The following is an 18,854-nucleotide window of genomic DNA, read 5'->3' on the forward strand; positions in this document are numbered from 1 at the left end:
ACTGACCTTAAGAAGTGGAAAATAATAGGAGAACTACGAATGTGACATTTAACATGTGAGAGAAGGTATAGTGGGAGGGAAGAGTCACGTTTTGCCAAACATATAATTTCTAAAATTTAAAAATATATCCCATTTCCCATAGCATATAATTATATAATTTTAGTTTTTATTTTCTTTGATTGTCTAATATGTCGGGTCATACTAAGGAATGTGAGATTTACAGTTACATGTGTAGCTGTGATATGGTTGAGGGAGAGTCATATATTTTGAAATTGCGTGTATTTGTGTATAGCCCATATGTATAGAATGCTTATTTTGTTTCTATGCTACTAGTGGTATTTCCTAGTTTTTCGTCCTTCACAAATCAATACATTATACGAACTTGACATATATTTTAGTATTTACATAAAGTGTTATAGGAGCGATATTATTATCTTGTCATTGTGATTCTGTCAATGTTTTCTGAGACAAACAATTTGCTTAAGTGCATATATCTAACGTTATGTGTGTTGTATTATGTTGTGTTATTATGAGCCGTGCGATGTCGGTAATGATGGTCTCTATCAAGCTGACCCCTAGATGTGACGAGATATCACTAAATTACAGCTTCAAGTGTGCCACGGGCATATATTCACGTTCACTTTGTGGTTCCAATATGTGTTACCTAAAATGGGTTTTGCCTATTTTTAAGAGGTAATCTAAGTAACATATCAAAGCTTATTTTCTGTAGTTTACTTTTTAAAAGAATTTTAATAATATACTTTAGTCAATCAAGTTTAAAGCCTTTATAGACAGAACAGACAACTCATTTCAACGAATTGCTTTATAGTTTGTTAAAGTTTATACATGAAATAAATTGTTTTTAATTAATAATTGAAAAAAAAAAACTTATTTATATTAAGAAAAAATTACTATAAGTACAATATTTGTTTCATTATTAATTTAACGAGCTCATATTATCCTTCACAGAAATTAATAGGTTTGTAATAAACATACTCATAAAAAGGAATTTTATTTATAGGTCTAAAATAATTATACCTAAATATTCAACATGTGGCTTAGGTGATGTGTTGATGATAGGAGACGTCAATTAAAGATTTTATGCATAATAATAAAATAAAAATAATTACAATTTTCAAGATAAAATTAGCAATCCATAGAATAACATTTCCGACTGTTTCTTTTTCAGTGCCTGTTGCCTGTGCCTTTATATTCACATCAGTGACTGTTGTGAATATAAAGAGGTTGATATAGTTCACTTACTAATAAATAAATAATTGATACCTTAGTAAAATTCATGCTTATTATCCTTAAAATATTTTAGTAGATAGTAAACATAGAAGGTTTGGACATTTAATTAGATTAATTAAAAACATTGAATTAAGTAATATCCATATATTATTTTGAATAAACTATAATAATGTAGCTTCGCCTAGTAGATTCGTTTTGTATTTTAAATGTTTAGAATACCTTTCTACTTTATACATCAATATAATGCTAATAGGAATACATTTTATTGTGTTATGAAAATATCTGAAATTATTGATGCCTTAAATTATGACATTGTCATCCGACGTATTAATTTGTTACCTATTTATTTATGTCGTTCAGCACAATTATTACAATTATTACAACAGGACATCAGTATATTCATTGATCCATTCCCAATATTGTATGTAGGTATTTTTTATCGTAATGTAATGAAATTTAATGCACCTACTTTAACGAGTTATCGACCATATCTACTATATAATGTACAAACCATTCATTATCAATAACATAACTATGTTTTGTTACAGATAACTCGTCAGATGCTGTGAACGTCCACGTATAGAATTATATTCTCATTTCTCAGTGGCCTCTTTTGTTATAAACTGTAATGTCAAACCGTAGCTGACATTTTGTTCACCACCGGTATTTATAGTGCAATATAGGTACGTGATTTTGTGAACCAAAATCAAACAGTGAATGGAATAAACTATGAGGATAGTATCTTTAGAAAGATAGTATTTTTTTAATTTCCCGGGTCTTTTAAGTGAAGGTATGGCGTCTCGGAAATCATGTATAGGGTTGTGGACAGTGTGTATCGGTTTGTGCATATTAGGGAAGATATCCGGCTTGGACAATGGATTGGCGCTGACTCCACCGATGGGGTGGCTGGCGTGGGAACGGTTTAGGTGTAATACAGACTGCAAAAATGATCCGGACAATTGTATTAGGTGAGTACACATAATATTAAAGAGCGCATAACACTCTTGAGTAGTTCTTTCATACATGTTGCTGTTACCAGTTGCAACTTTCTTACCGAATCTTTCAACAAAGAAAAATTTTAGCTTTTGCTTAGGCGTAACGTTCTCGTCATCAGAATTAGATAGGGTAGATGCCACGAATGATAACTCGCACCTCTGAAAAAAATAAATAGATAATAGGTACTCAATCAATCCAATCTTTGTGAATATAGGAAAATATTAACAAAAAATTTATTTTAAATTATTTGCAATTATCCATACAGTTATTTCACAAAAGCAATTTTTTTTATATAATTACGTGTGTAGAAGGTAAGCTTAATGTCACATGGCGGTATAATTATACGATATTATATTTTTTTATAAGTGAAAAACAACGCATATACGACATGTATAATTTACTACTTAATAAATTGGTTAAATTTTTGTTAATTTGTATTTTACTTCATCTCGCGACGTCATATTTGTCACCATAACTGATCGGTATAAAAAGTAGGCTAGGTTGTTTATTGTCGTTATACAAAATGCTATATTTGGTATCTATACGTCAAATTTCATAACGGTTGAATAAGTTGTCAGCATAACAAGGAAACAAACTTACTTTCATATTTATTAGTTACTTTCGGATTTATTAACTTACTTCTTCACGTGCTAACTAGTCGGTATTTGACCGATCAAGTACCAAATCGTGTCATCTATTGCTTTTAGTGAATAACAGTTTTTTTATTTGTGACTCAGAACTGTACTAAAATGTAAAAAGAATATACCGAATAAACACTCGACAGTATCAAGCCGGTCACTGGGAGTCAAAGGATGCAACTTTTTTTTAGATTCTCCCTTGTACAAATTTTTGAGGTAGCAGGTCTTATAACGACTTAGATTTTCTGCTATTACCTATTTCAGTGGAGAAGTAGCTAGGTCTGTAGGATGTGTTTTGGTTTATTATAAATTTTCTACTTACTGTTTTTCTTATTGTATTTCTTCTATGTGCACAATAATGAGTTTATTATTGTTATTATTGATATCGTCTAGTTCTAGTATTGGATAGTTATAAGTTTGTTAAATTTTGCAGTGACCGACTATTCCGTACGATGACGGATATCCTGGTATCGGAAGGGTATGCAGCAGTTGGCTACGAATATATCAACGTAGATGATTGCTGGCCGGAACGCGAGCGAGACCCCCGCGGCCGCCTCGTGCCTGACAGAGAAAGATTCCCGTATGGCATGAAGAGTCTTGCTGATTATGTAAGTACAATAATTTTGTACCTCTTCATTTATTAAGAAAATCTATAGTCATGCCGAGGTGCTTTGGTGCACTCCAGAACCTTGATCTAGGAATTCAATGCCACTTCCATCAGATTTCCGTTAGCTCAATTGCCTTCCATACTTCACACAATGCATGCACTATTTATACATATTAATTTATTACTCCCATTTCAATAACTATTTTCAAACAAATATGCGTATAGATTTTTTTTTAATATTAAGAGGATTCGACAGTAATATCCTAAGATAATTAATGATACTTTGCGAATACTTTTATTTTTCCGTTCTTTATAGCCCGGTAATAAAAACCATCCTTTATATTTTTCTTTTACTTTAATTTTATTGTATTATGGATATCTAACCGAACTGGTTTTAACCTCCATGACATTAGCAAAGGTGTTTTCATGACATCAGAATTTTATACTATTATATTTGTAATAAAATAAAACTAGCTGAATCCCATATACATATGAGGATAAAAAGTATCCTATATATAATCCAGAAAACTATTTCTATTTTATTCAGAAAATAATTTCAAAATTCCAACGCATACATGTACATATAATTCTCTTACAAGTTGTTATTTAGTTTGTTTGTCACGTTCTGTTCTATGATTATCTTTTTAAGCTCTTTGGTTAAAATCACTAGCTTTAGATGTAGTACCGAAAGTTGCTTTTTTAAAATCAATCGGTTGATAGGTACATATAACACCAATATATGTATTCGTAAATTCTTCTAAGTCTTAATAATCTAATCACTTAATTGATGAATTGAAAACTTTTTCCGATAGTATTCTTTAAAAATACTTTTTAATTTAAATATTGACAACTATAATATACAAATTTAATATGTATATTTAATAAATTGCATATCTTGAACGTAAAAGATTGTTTTGATGTAATACTAGATACCTATTCACTTATTAAAAATGTTCAAATATTAATCATTTCAGCAAAAAATAGAAAACATATGGAATTTGAGTTATTCATGGATAAGACATGTCTAATTTTTTGTTAATTTATTAAGTTTATTTGTGAATATGTTTTAATATCGATGTAGATATTCAGATCCGGTTTTTGATACCAGGAATGGTGTTTATTATTATCTTGTCACGTTTTTGTTATATTTTGACATTCTACAGGTTAACCACACCTAAAGCGAACAACTTGAATCACCCTTGACTTTTGTACTAAAAGGTAGCTATTAGTACCTATATAGTTTACAATAAGAACATGTACAAGCAAGGTCATAACATACTAATTTACTTAATTTACTAGTCCACAATGGCCCAGTATGAAAGTGTAATTCAATATCCTAATGTTTTCTTTTTTCTAAAATTGATTCCGATCGAATCAAATTTAAATTGATAATATTTCGAATAGTATTATTGAATACCGTTGTTTCAAGCTTAAATGTTAAAGGAATTAATGAAAATACGGTAATGTAAGTAAACTGTATAGTATATGTGAAATAAATCTTTGACATTGCCTAAAAAGTAAATATATATTTCTAATAGAAATGTACGATATAAAATTTTGATTTGATAACGATTCGCTTACGGCAAACGTTAGACTGCGATGTCAAACATTATAAACAAAAAATGTTTTTTCAGAGTTTGTATAGTATCATGGCTATTATAATATTTGATTCTGCTGCTCTATAGAGCGAGGTTGTTCTACAGCCATTCCCGCAAATTCCTCAGACAGGACTGTCGCCTCCTGCCGACACTTACTTAAGAAAATTATATTTTGTAATCAAAACTTATTTCAATGTTATTCTTATTTATTCGCAATAGCATAGTAATATTTTTGATTTAAGTGTATATATGTCTGACTATATAGATAATTTGATTAATTACTGTAATATTTAATATACTCACATTTCGTGAGTACTTATTAATTACGATTATTTATATAGATATACTTGTCATGACAGGTGACTTATCTCTTTCTTTTGATTTAATTCTTTGCGCCTGTTAATAATTCATTTATGTCACTTAAATCTCATAGCAGTATTACTTAACAAGCTAACACAAATGTGTGTACGGTCTTTAACCCGCCATTGTAGTATTTGCAGTAAGTAGCATGGACTTTTCATGCTTTGTTTATTGTTCGATAATAATTCTCACGACTATCGGTATAGAAATTAAATTGGTCGTCGTGATACTGTCATAAAGATCAAAATATAAAATCGCTTGCATAACATATTTGACATGCAAAACGATATGTAATTATATTAATTTACTAGAAGAAAATACTGAGATATGTTTCGCACAGAAGTTGTTTACGTACCTGTGGGAAATGTAGACATACATTTTATTTTATTTCCCTTTACCTAATTGTTATCATTATCGTAACATATTAACGTCCCAGTGTTGGCCATAGGTCTATTAGATCATTATTTAATATTAACGAAATTCTCTAATATGTGTGTGGATGGATGTCTGGAACCTAACTATATAGTTATTTATATTTATTCATTCGTATATATTAGAAAAGATCGTAATATTAAACAGAAAATTATCAACAACTATTCTCACAAAACAGACAAAAATATATGTATATTATCTAATTCACAAAATTTTATGTGATTCAAACAAGTTGTTAGTTTTGATGAATTGAGTGAAAACATACCTGTATCTATAATGATGGTGAAGCTGGTTTTGTTAAAACTAGTTGTAGAGATGTACCAGTTCGTGTGACTAAAAGGAAATGTATATTTATACTTCTTGCACGAAATGTTTAATTTATCATAACCCAGGATATTTCACACAACGCATCTATTCCCAAGTTAGGCAGAGTTTGTTTAATAATATGATACATATATACATAAAAACAATCAAACTAATACAAACAATCATACTTCTGAAAATGAATGTTTGTTTCGCGCATGGAATCTAATCCACGATCATCAGAAGTAAGGGGATATGTTAAACTAAACCATTAGGTCACCGAGGCCTTCATAACTTATCATTTTATACAAGTATGTATAGACTTATATAATATGATAAGTATGTAATATTATTTTCATTATATACATATACTTATTATCACAAATAATACTTATTATTAAGCACAGAGTATGTATTTTATAACAAGGAAAAAGTCTAATTATAAAATAAACTAGAAATAAATGGAAGTTAAAGGTGACATCATTAATTTGAAAGTCGTTGAACTTTACTATAAATTGTTGTATAAATGATATTCAATAAGGAATTTAATGTTAATGATATTAAATTTTAATGTTGACATCTGATTTTTCAAGATGTCACTATTATTCGATAGGCATTCCTTATAAACTTTATCAGTTAAAATTTTCATAATATCGTAAAATCGTAATGTGGAGGAAACCGTGTTTTTATCGGTTTGTATATTGTGGATTTATGTAAAAATACGGGAAGAATTATGAAATTTTCATACAAATATAACATTAAATATGGAGTAAAGATAGCAGAGAAAAATTATAAAAGACAAAAATCCAAGCAAGCAGTCAAAAAATTATGTGAAATTTTCCAATATTATTATATGATATTAAACCATAATAATAAGTGGAATATTTAAAAACGTAACTAATTAATTATTTTAGTAGTGAATTAATGAATGAAATAGTATCAACTATTTAATTAATTAATAAAATAATTTATTATTATCGTTTAATAATCAGCCATAGATGGCGTCTACTATTACGTCCTAACACTAATCTCCATGATCGCATTGACACGATTTAGAACAATTTTAACTATCATGTGAACTTCTCGAAATAGAAATTCAATGATTGAGAAATTATAACATAACTATTTAACTGCTATAAATCATGCTATTTACTTGTTTTAACAAATGACCGTGGGAATTGTATACAGATATCCTCGATACACGCCTTGTTATGAATATTTAGTTAGATTAATAATTACTTGTCTGCCTACGTACTTATTGCTGTTACTATTAGCTGTTCCCGCGACTTCGTCCGTGTGGAATTTAACTTGATTTTTCTAAAAGAAATTAACCCTAGGTTAGGCCTAGGTTGCTAAAAAAAATCGGTCCTGCTATTTCAGAGATTAGCCAGAACAGACAGACAGACAAAAATTGTAAAAAATGTTATTTTGGTGTATGTACCGTATTTATATTCATATGTATGTAAAAAAACGGTTATTTCAATATTACAAACATACATTCTTATTTTATATATATATATAGATTTATATGTTTCCCACTGTTAATATACTATTAACAACAAAATGATAAATACAGAAATACTTACGTCATATTGAGAAAAACGTGCTAGGTTTATATACATATATATAAATAATTGTATTATTTTGTCTTTTGATTTCAAAGAAATAAAAATAATTGTTCAAATAGATTTGTAGGAGTTATAATTTTTAATTAATTAGAAGCATGTTATAAAAACACATTGTAGTTCTTTATCACGCTATATATGAAGACCACAATATAATTTTAAACAAAGAAGTGTTTAATGTGTTAGTTTATTGGGTAGTGGAAAAAGGTGGAATAAATTTAAATGAACAGTTAAGTTGTCCTAATATCATAAAAACCTACAAAATGCAAAAAAGACGTAGAACAAATGTTCATTGTTTCGGTGTCATAGAATGCAGTATTTGTTGAAATGATGTCGCAATAATTCCTTTGTTTAAATGTAAGTACATACACATTAAGCTCATGCCTGCTATGTTAGATTGGATTACTGTCTTTAGTTGAATTTATAAAATTTTGGTCACTTATATTTTTTAAATTTTTTTATCATAAAAGACGTCAATTGTAAGAACAACGTTACAACACTACTTTTAAGTAAAATAATTCTAAAAAGTGAATCATGAAATAAATAACAAAAAAAAAACAATAAAGACTTTTACCAACAAAACATTCTAGATGCGTAGGTATCAAATAAATTACTCAATAAGTCATAATAATAGCCATTGTAAATATTCAACAGACGTACGAACAATGACGTCGTAAAAGTAGGAAAGTGTTTAACTTGATCCGAGGAAGAAAGTGTTCATTAAACAATAATTTTCCTAACATAATTTATTGGAAAATGTTTTTCACTTCTGCAAGTTACACGCGACCTTAGTGACGTGGTCACATGGTCTAGTTATATGTAACATGTGACTGAGTTACAAACATTCAAACAACATTACAAAGTTTAACAATTATACAAATAGTAGATTATTTGTAGTGTTACTTGACTACCTGAAAGAGAAAAATGATTGTTATTTTGCTTTCTCTAGAAATCAGAATGCAAACCGTCACAAATATATGAAAATAAAAACAAATAAATTATATGACAAACATTTAAGAAAAAACAATATGAAGCAATAAAGGTATATATAAAGTATAACAAGAACAACAGGGCAACATAAACCGAAACCGAAATGCACCGTTCACATCGGAACTTTCGCTTGAATCCTAATTGCGTCTTCAATAATTGAGGACGCAATTAGGATTCACCGCAAATAAAAATTTATCGACACTAACCCTGCTGCTGTGACTAGGGTTAACATCACTAAAATCTGGCAACTAGGATTAGAAACACGAAATAATTTTTAAAAGAAACCAAACCCTGGAGTCCCTAGGACAAATGCGAGAAAATCCGATTACAGATGGTAACCATAGCTATAACTAGCCCTTATTTCCTCTAATCAATAGTATTCTATTGATTAGAGGAAATAAGGGCTATTTATAGCTATGGTTACCATCTGTTTAAAATTGTAACTTCAGTGTTAGATTAATAAGAGATTAGGATAAAGAAGAAGCAGATGATGTTAGTTTAAAGACGGTTAACTAGCAAAATACAAATATTGTCTTGTTTACGCAACGACGATAACGAGGAAGTTAGGCGTACGTCTTCACTCATTACGACCGCAAAACAAACGCAATGTTTTGGCAAATAATCTTAACCGCGACTTGAACGCGCAGTAACCGCATACCGGTGGCGCCTGGCGCGTGCTGTGAAAGTGCTATACTCACACTTGACTAGTTTAGTAAATGTCTTAGTTATTTTAAATATAATAATGCCGCAAAAAGTAACGAGTGAGTAGTATCGCGGGTATAACATAACACATAATAACACATATCATATCATTTAGACATGCGTGAAATTGAACCCGCGACCATTGGAAATAAAGCGGCATGTGAAACTGCTAGTCGACCACGTTTTACTTGCAGCATCCTCACAAGGTCACTTACCATAATTTGCAATATCATCTTCACATTCGTGCGACATGATTACAAAATATCACCCAGTTCTGCTGCATTGGCTAAAATTATTGCATATCGTGTGGGAATGTGTAGTAACCAGCAATCAATTGAACCACTGGTTAAGTGGTGATGTTACATTATCGGATTACACTCACGTGTATCGGCACATTGAACCTTTATTCCGTGTAAATTTTCTATTTAATTGTAATATGGTAATTTAGTAGTTTAATTACATCAAATTAATTATTTTAATCACAAATATTTATAGTCTGTAAGTATGTATGTTAGATACAATTTTGACAGTTACAATAATCAATATTAAGTAAGCATTTGTTTTTACTATAATTAGTGGTCAGTGGTCGAAATTCGACTATAGATTTGTAATATAAGTACTATAAATCTTCGGATCAGTAATAACAGATAAACATGTTTTGAGAATAAAGAAATGATATATATATATATATATATAACAGTAGAAACGGTATATATGCATGTCAAATACATTATAGTGTATGTAAAGTTTTTTATTGATTTAATTTCTTTTTTATAATATCAGTATTCTGCTCTCCATCTCTATATAAACTATAAGTGTGCAAAATTTCATACTCCACCGAAGTATGTAACACTGTAAAGTTGAGCTGGCTATAAAATAAACTTGCTTGAACGTGTAGACTAGATACGAATAATCATTGCATTATGTATTTAAATCATGTAATTTTATTTTTATTAGTCAGTAATGTTAACTATCTTAAAGTTTATTTAGTGTCAACTAAATTTGAAGTTACGATTTCTTTACGCTAAACTAAGTTCTCAAATTTTATATTACATTAATATACTATTGTAATATAGAATTTTCCTTTAAGACTAATATTGATATAAATTATGCTGTATAACAGCAATATAATTTTATTATTATATATCTTAAAGGAAATGTAGGTACTATTATGAATATTCTGCAAAGTTTTGTAACAAGTATTGTGTAAAATATACAGGCTCATATAATACCAATCTCCTTTCAAACACTTCGTGTTTATCGTCCATTAGGTAAAGCAATTCAGATACAGTTGCTTAATTAACTCTATCAATTGCCAATTTTAAAAGTAAAATAGCTTTAATTGCTACATGATCTTAAAAGATGATTTATGAAGGAGAAATGGGTGTACTTACAACCTTTTATGGTTTGGTATCATCATTTTTACTGATTGTTGATATGGAATTATGGATGTGCGAATATGAATTACATTGTAACACGTCTGGTGTTACATTAGTTTTTCAAATAATAAATCATTACAATTGCCTTGCGATTGAACGATAATCACGAGATTTTTCTTAATTATGTTACTAAGTCTTAATGAGTAAAAATTGAGATTGAGAGATTGAGAGTTTGTGATAATTTTCTTTGATTGTAGAAAATTATCACAAACTTTTACTCAGTAAGTAGTAAAACCATTTCGTGTAAATATATAATTTGCACACATAGTAAGTATGTGTTACACTTACCGGTCAAACATTGTTTTGTTTGGAAAAAACACATATCATACCTACTAGGGATATATAGATACTGCTATATAACTACTAATACCTATATCATAATCGGTTATACTTTTAACCTCCTCCACCAATTTCGTCGTAAATACTGTCGTATTTATGATGAAGTTTGTGTGACCGTCATGATTCAAAGATAATGAGTCAGACTATAGTTAAACTTACATATTAAAGTTTGTTACGATATAACATCGTATTCATAAATATAATTCTTTTTTTATTTATTCACGATAATTGTTGGTGATTACATTAATTATTACCGTAACTGTAATTTACTATTTACAGCGAGGAAGCAACAAATAAGTATTGCACAAATACGAAGCGTGGTTGCAAAAGATTAGAAAATCTTTTGCTTACTTTCATTTACATTTTGATTACAGACTTGTCTAGATTGAATTCATTTATGTGGTTTTCAGCTACTTACTCATTATATGAATCATTTTTCTTTATTCGTTGTATTGTAATTTAGATATTATAATACAAGATCAAGTTACGACATCCTTAATATGAGCGATCTGATAATTTTACCCAAATATCTTCCATTAAATTCTTTCACGTCTATGATCAGAATTAGCATAAACGTTATCAAAATTTTAAGAATTTTATTGATCGTTCTACAAGGAAACAAACCGTTTACCATCAGATGGGTCGTAAAGATATATTATTTGCCAACATATATCTTTACGGCCCATCTGATACAGTAGTATAAAAAAAAACAAACCCAATGTTTTATTATTATGTTTCCTTTAATTTCTTTCAAAGATTTTTCTTTGAGAAACTCTCCGAGTACATAGTGTCATATTATTTGTGTATGTTATTTGTTATAAATTCAATATTTTTGTATACACTTTTGTTTACTTGAGGCAGTAAGAATTCATTAGATTACTCATCTTATTTGGTATAAATATAACGTATACGCGTATTCCATTATCGAATAAGTTCAGAGTTGTAATAAATATCGTGTATTATAAAAAAAAATATACAGTTAAATGAACTCTATACTTTTAGTCTTCTTTAAGTCGGTGATTAATATTCGTATAAATATTTATGTTATGAGTGCTGCCTTGCTGACTAAACAAATTAGTTGGCTGTTAAAAATGCTAACAAACGTGTGTGGTAAATATTTGTCGTATGACATGAACTTGTCCTAAAAGGTGAACAAACTTTGTCAAAATCTGATCTTACAGAGGGTATTGAAATTAACACTTATCGCATTTTGTCTTATCCGAGGTAAATGCCCGTTGGAGTGTAAAAAAATCTAACAAGATTCGCTACACGCCGCTGAATGTTTTGCACTTGACAATGTGAAGGGGAAACGCAGACTTTCGTTTAAACGCAAGAACTCGCAACATATTATATTTTCATCTTTGTTACGATAATTGACAGATTTGACATGACATTGTAGATTCAGGGTTGATTTCCTGGTTAAACATTTGTCCATGTCTGTGTTGTCAAGTAATGGCTATCAAAAGGACTTATACTCGTATGTTTACTTTTTTTTTAAAGATTACAATTATAGTCGTATTGAGGTTCATTTTATCGCTCATTTACTATTTACTCTGGAAATAATTCTGAAAGCAGTTTTTTTCTATACTTTAACTTACTTCAAAACATAATCTTTACATAGTACAAAATGAATGCTTCCGCTGACTATTCGTTTAGCGCTTTTAAAATACGCAACAGATTTTTACAATAGATGCAGTTTTAGCAATAGATACAGTGATTGAAGAAGAAAAAGAGGAATTTTATGTGTATCATGCATGTATCCCGTACGAAATTGGGGCGGGTAGTTAGTAAGCTAATAAAATGAACTATTTATTGTAATAACTACTATTATTATTCTACATCCATCCACGTTAAAATTCAATATCATCATTTAATGAATTCACAACTATACCTCATTGATACGACTTCCAAACTTCCTCTTAAGATATTATTTATTGCCATAGTAATTTAAATCATTATTTTCCATTTGTCATACACGTCTTTACTTTGTGGCCTATATACGTAATAATATATTGGTCTAATCACTCCTCTTCATTGTAAGGTTGCCTGGAACAGGTCGCTATTTAGCAATAAGGTCGCTTCCATTGTTACCTACTTGTAACTAAGTTAATAAATATATTTTTTGTAATAATTTTCTGTTTCTCTCTTTCTCTCTTTCTCTCTCACTCTTATATCTAATCTCTGCATCAAAAAATATTCTTATTATAACTGCACATACATGCATCTCATGCACAGAGGATAACTTGAAAAGTTTCAGTGAAATGATCTTAACAATCATCTGCATCTGGCAAGCAACCTGTTAACCTGCTTTCCCGCAGTCAAATCGTCCGTGATCAGGCCGATTTCTAGACATCCCAACTGTGTTACGGTATATAAACAAATAATTGCATTTTACGGCGGTAGACTTTCTTCGGATGCTCCTCGATGAGCCTCCATTCTTTGTGACATTTACTAGAAACCTAACCTAATTTAACGTTCCGCATTGTTGCGGTTATACTGTAGTGCACTTAGGTTTTTGCATCGATGATGTTCTTATCTATTTTCTATTATTTTTTAAAGCCCTATTTTTTATTATTGTGCATTGGTGACGTTGGTTTATCACCGTAACTTCTTATTTATAAACAAATTAGAATTAGTATCTCAATTAACTAATTGTAAACTTAAACAAATTATTAAAGTTGCTATTTAAAACAATTTACGAATGTTTGAGTTTATATTCTGTTTTCCCAAACTTTTTTAATGCTGTTGGCCGCCACAGTCCTTTACTGCTTCACCGGACATCCATAGACTATATTTATGTCTGTCTGTCAGTACAAATAACCGATACCTGTTAGACTATGGAGAGAAATGGCGGTTCTTAAATATATACTTCCTAAACATCCCATACAAGTCATATGCAAATGAAACAACAATCATTATGCGTCTCCTTTTACGTAACTACAAATATTACGTGTGGTAAAAACTTCATAACTTAACCTTAAACAGTAAAAAACAAGAACATAATTCGCCTTTCCTTTTCGGTGGTTATTTTGGTTACTAAAAAGGACAGGTTATATGACCGTGTTCTACTTAGCCTATATTACATTGATCTTATTTCTTTTTTTATATTAATATACTGTATAGGACAACACATGATCGCAATAGATTAACTAAAGGTCGAATGATTAATAGCTACTGTCTATCAAATTAATTAATAATTATCTATACAGGTGATCATTTTATGATTATCTTTAAACAGTAACAGAAACAGAAACATCTTTAGTTAACCAGTTACATTAGGATGAATCCAATGAGCCCCACAAATGATGGGATTGCATTGTTTAATACAAAATTAGTTTAGAGAAGTAAATAATAGGGGCTACATTGTATCATTATACTTCGTTAGGTCGACATTAACGGGGTCTCCCATAATCTTAATATTAAATGACCATATTTCCTTATCACAATTTCATCCTTCACTGATACCGGCTAGCCTATAGGCTACTTAGGCTGGTACAGGTGGGATCATCATTCATAAGATAATATTAGGATTATATGGCATATCCCGGTTTTATATAGAATATGCTTTTTTATATAGAAAAATGTTATATCAACATTATTAACCTGCTGTTATTTGCTTTACATTTAATATGTATAATTATAGTATTCCTTTCTAAAAACCGTCTTTCCTTAATTATATTAACAGCTTAATATATATTATATTATCTGTGATATATGTATATACAGTCCTTCGCTCAAGTAGGAAAGACGTATAATACGTAGGTACATTATACGTAGCATTACGAGTGAAATAAAAACTTTTATTAAGTGCGAGTAACGAGTTTAATGTACCCTTATTTCCTTGCTTTTAACAACCTGAAATACAATATCTCGGTAGCACCTTGCTGCTTATGAATATTTATTTACATCACTTCAAACACGTGAGCTGTATGCAAAAAGCAAACATCAAAGACGTCGTACGTGACAGACGAATGATTTATAGTGTATGATATTCGATATAGCAGTTTATTAGGAATATATTACGAATGTTGACAGTCTGTTAGTAGTTTTTATCAGACTTAAACTAAGATTTACAATAACGTAAATACATATTACGAATATCACCATTTGTAATTTAATTTGTACCATACTAGTTTCTTATAATTAAAGTTTTATTGTAGAAGAATATTAATAAAAAGTACTTACTTATAATTGATGTGTCTTGCTTTGAACATGTTAATAATAATAAAAACCCAGGACAATTTACACAGTGTGACTGTGTAAATCTATCTACTTAAGCAGAGCTTGTATTATAGGTACTAGACAAATGATAGATATGCTTAAATACATTTTTTTAATGCGTACGTAATACATAAAAAACATACAGACAAACAATGATACTCTTGAATATAAATGTTTATAGCGTGCGAGGAATCAAACCTGCGACCGTCGGAGTAAGACGGTACGCTAAAACGCTAGACCACAATGGCCATCTAATATTGTGTCCTAATGATAATTTGGTAAACAGTATATTTTTTTCACAACATACCTATTCTATTTTTAATGACAGATATAAATGATAAATATGTTTTAAATCTATAACATTCAACATTTAAGTTCCATCTCGCATTGAACACGCAGCCGAATCGGTTCAATGTCATCAGATTTAACGCACAGTTTGCCATGAGAAAAACAGTGGGCCCGTTGAATCGAGAAGTGCACCGAAGGTCGCAGTAAAAGTATTAAAAAACCGGATTCCAATAAGTTAATGAGTAACGAGGCCAAGTGCAACGGACACGACAGTTGGCAGTGGGACAAGTTCATTTCTCGCAATTTCCCAAAACGTCCCAATGTTCACGCTTTCCGCTTTCGTTCATTATATACCTAATTGATCGATCCGATTCGAATAAATTCAAAGCACGAATACACTGTTTATATAAATTATTTTCAATGTTGTTGAAAATGTTCAATTATTTTCAATAACATTGAAATTAGACTGCAACATAATTCTATGCATGTAAATGAAAAGTTTGAGTCTAAAAATAACTCTACTAATATTATAAACTAAGATCGTACAGATGGATTGAATTTAAATGTATAACGCAAAATTACTGGATAGATTCTAACAAAATAGTATACAGATAGGTCATATTGTATTTACATACATATACGCAGCTAGTAATGTAACATTTTTTAAGTCAAACATTCAATACGAAAATTATATACATAGTAAATGCGGACTGTGACTTTTACATTAGGTGGTCATAAAGATATCTCTTGAGTCTATCCGGAGTAAAGGCCGTACCCTTTTGCACCCAACTAGGTGAGACTGGCATGGCGAAAGAGCTAACTAGATAAACATCGCCTATACCTGCGTATACAACATGACTATTACTTACTTATGTTTCATGGAAAAATTTTAATGATTATATGTATTATGATATTCCCAGAATTCGATAACAAATATTCTAATGATTATATCCTGGTGGTTTCAAAACGTCAGGTATAGTAGGTATAACTTACTAGAGCGCGTCGTTTAATAAAATCCAAGTACCGGTACCAATGGTACCTGATTTTCTGCGAATTTATATATTTTTATAATCAAAACGTAAACTTTAGTTTTTATTAATATAAATTCTCGTTTTTTTGCAATCAAAATATCAGTCAATTCACGGCGAATGCCAATCCACACCATGCCGTGACCAATTTGAATGAATGAAATCTATTAAAATGTGTGACAGGTATGTACGATACACAAATTCCTATTATTGTCGAGTGCTCCACTGTTGTCACATCAAGGTTGAAGAGCGTGTGATAAAGTGCTATTTGCAGTCGGATATGGATAGCCATTAATGTCGGATATCACGAATTTATAGCTTGATATTGTCATTATCTGTTATATACCTACGTCTAAATGAAAAGTCTGTTTAAAATACATGTATACAAAAACAATTGCCCAATATACTGTAAGCGCATCTCATCAAATCAGCAGTAACTATTTGGCTAATTCTAAAAATAGAACGACGATAAAACTTGCATTTTATATAAATTATTATACATACATAAGACAAATATTAAAAGGATTGAGGTTCAGTTATTTTTTATTCGAAGCCAAGTCTGTTACGAAGCCGGGATTTGCAGCTAGTCATTCATGTATATATATATATATATATATATATAAACAAACGATACTCAAAAAGTAAACTTAAAAGAGGTCAGTATTAGAATTCGTAACGTCTTTTGTTATTGTAACGAGACGCGGCGAAGGCGTGAGAACTGTGGCCGATCTTTACCGAGGTCGCCAGATGGAGATAATATCTACAAGATATACCTTAAGCTGTATCACTTTATTGTTTGTTGTTGGCACGTACTATTGTTACCTTATTCACATCGCCATAGGGCTATGGATTTCGACATGACGATTGTATGTAATATAATGAGATTGTCGCAACGCAGATTCAATCATTTATTTGGATGTGAAAAGTATAAGGTACAGTCTTTTATATACAAAATTATATGTAATATAGTTTGGCAATTATTGTAGTGAAACATATTTCTCTGCAGATAGATAGACAAAACTTTTATTTGCATTAAAGTAGATACTAATTACAATACGCTCAATTAATAAAATACAATATAGGTACAAAAAACACGTGAGTAATGTAGTGTGTGCATCGCCCATACGGTGCAAACCACTGATTTACAGGTATTTCCCAAGAACATACACGATAGAGAACATACAGATAGACTTCACTATTAGTACCTAGTATTAAAAGTATGTTAAAGTTTCAACATATGCTGCCTATATAAATTAATGTATACTGTGCTAATAGTATACATTAAATTACATAAAGAAGGCTCTGATAGACGAAAATACCATATGTTTTAATTCTATTGCATTGCTCTCCCAACCTACATATTTATATATTACTTTAAGATATAATAAACACTTTTTAAAAACTATTATGGAATTTTTCAGTTATGCAAAAGCAATCTATTATACTATTATAGTTTCAGTTGTAACCATACATCTTTAGAAGTGAACAATTGAACAAATGTATAGAATATTTTATACAATTCACGGTATCTTACATGTATTGTTATTTGAACTAAGGCATTATGCCTCTTGTCCAGAGACAAAACAACAGAATGCATTGACACCTGTTTCATTGCAGAAATAACATAGAAACTCGTACGATGGCAGTACTAATTGATGAGCCACACACAACTGCCATAGATAAGTGTTTGTTTTCTTTACTTTATTTTTCAGCGACTGGGTAATAATATACTGATAATTTAGTTTTATTACACTAATGAAAGTAAATAATTATACTACTATTCATTCATTCATTAAATTGTAGGCGGTGTATCTATTTTTATTATTTCGATTTTGTCCAATTCTCCTTACACTTTATTTAAGAACATATTCAGTGAAAATTTCTCCAGCATTTTTACGTGATTCCTTAATACAGCAGCTTAGGCAGATGCCAACACTAACAGGCAGTTTTAGCCGCGTCACGATTTTATTATATGTGTAAAATAAAGTACAACTCTATATAATATTTTGCAGTGATTTTAGATTATTAGCCGAAGAA

The 18,854-nt window shown here is 30.0% G+C and overlaps 1 protein-coding gene across 1 annotated transcript in view; it reads left to right on the forward strand.

The window, feature by feature from the left end:
* LOC131842192 (alpha-N-acetylgalactosaminidase) overlaps window positions 1-18,854 on the forward strand; it is a 63,870-nt gene that overhangs the window by 33,649 nt on the left and 11,367 nt on the right. Inside the window, exons 2-3 of the mRNA XM_059190726.1 lie at window positions 1,800-2,219; window positions 3,319-3,493. Coding sequence (XP_059046709.1) covers window positions 2,044-2,219; window positions 3,319-3,493 — 351 coding nt within the window. The 5' untranslated portion in view covers window positions 1,800-2,043. The remainder of the gene's footprint in view (window positions 1-1,799; window positions 2,220-3,318; window positions 3,494-18,854) is intronic.

This window comes from Achroia grisella, unplaced genomic scaffold, assembly GCF_030625045.1.
Source record: "Achroia grisella isolate CSIRO2021 unplaced genomic scaffold, CSIRO_AGI_Agris_v1 utg215, whole genome shotgun sequence".
Taxonomy (NCBI): domain Eukaryota; kingdom Metazoa; phylum Arthropoda; class Insecta; order Lepidoptera; family Pyralidae; genus Achroia; species Achroia grisella.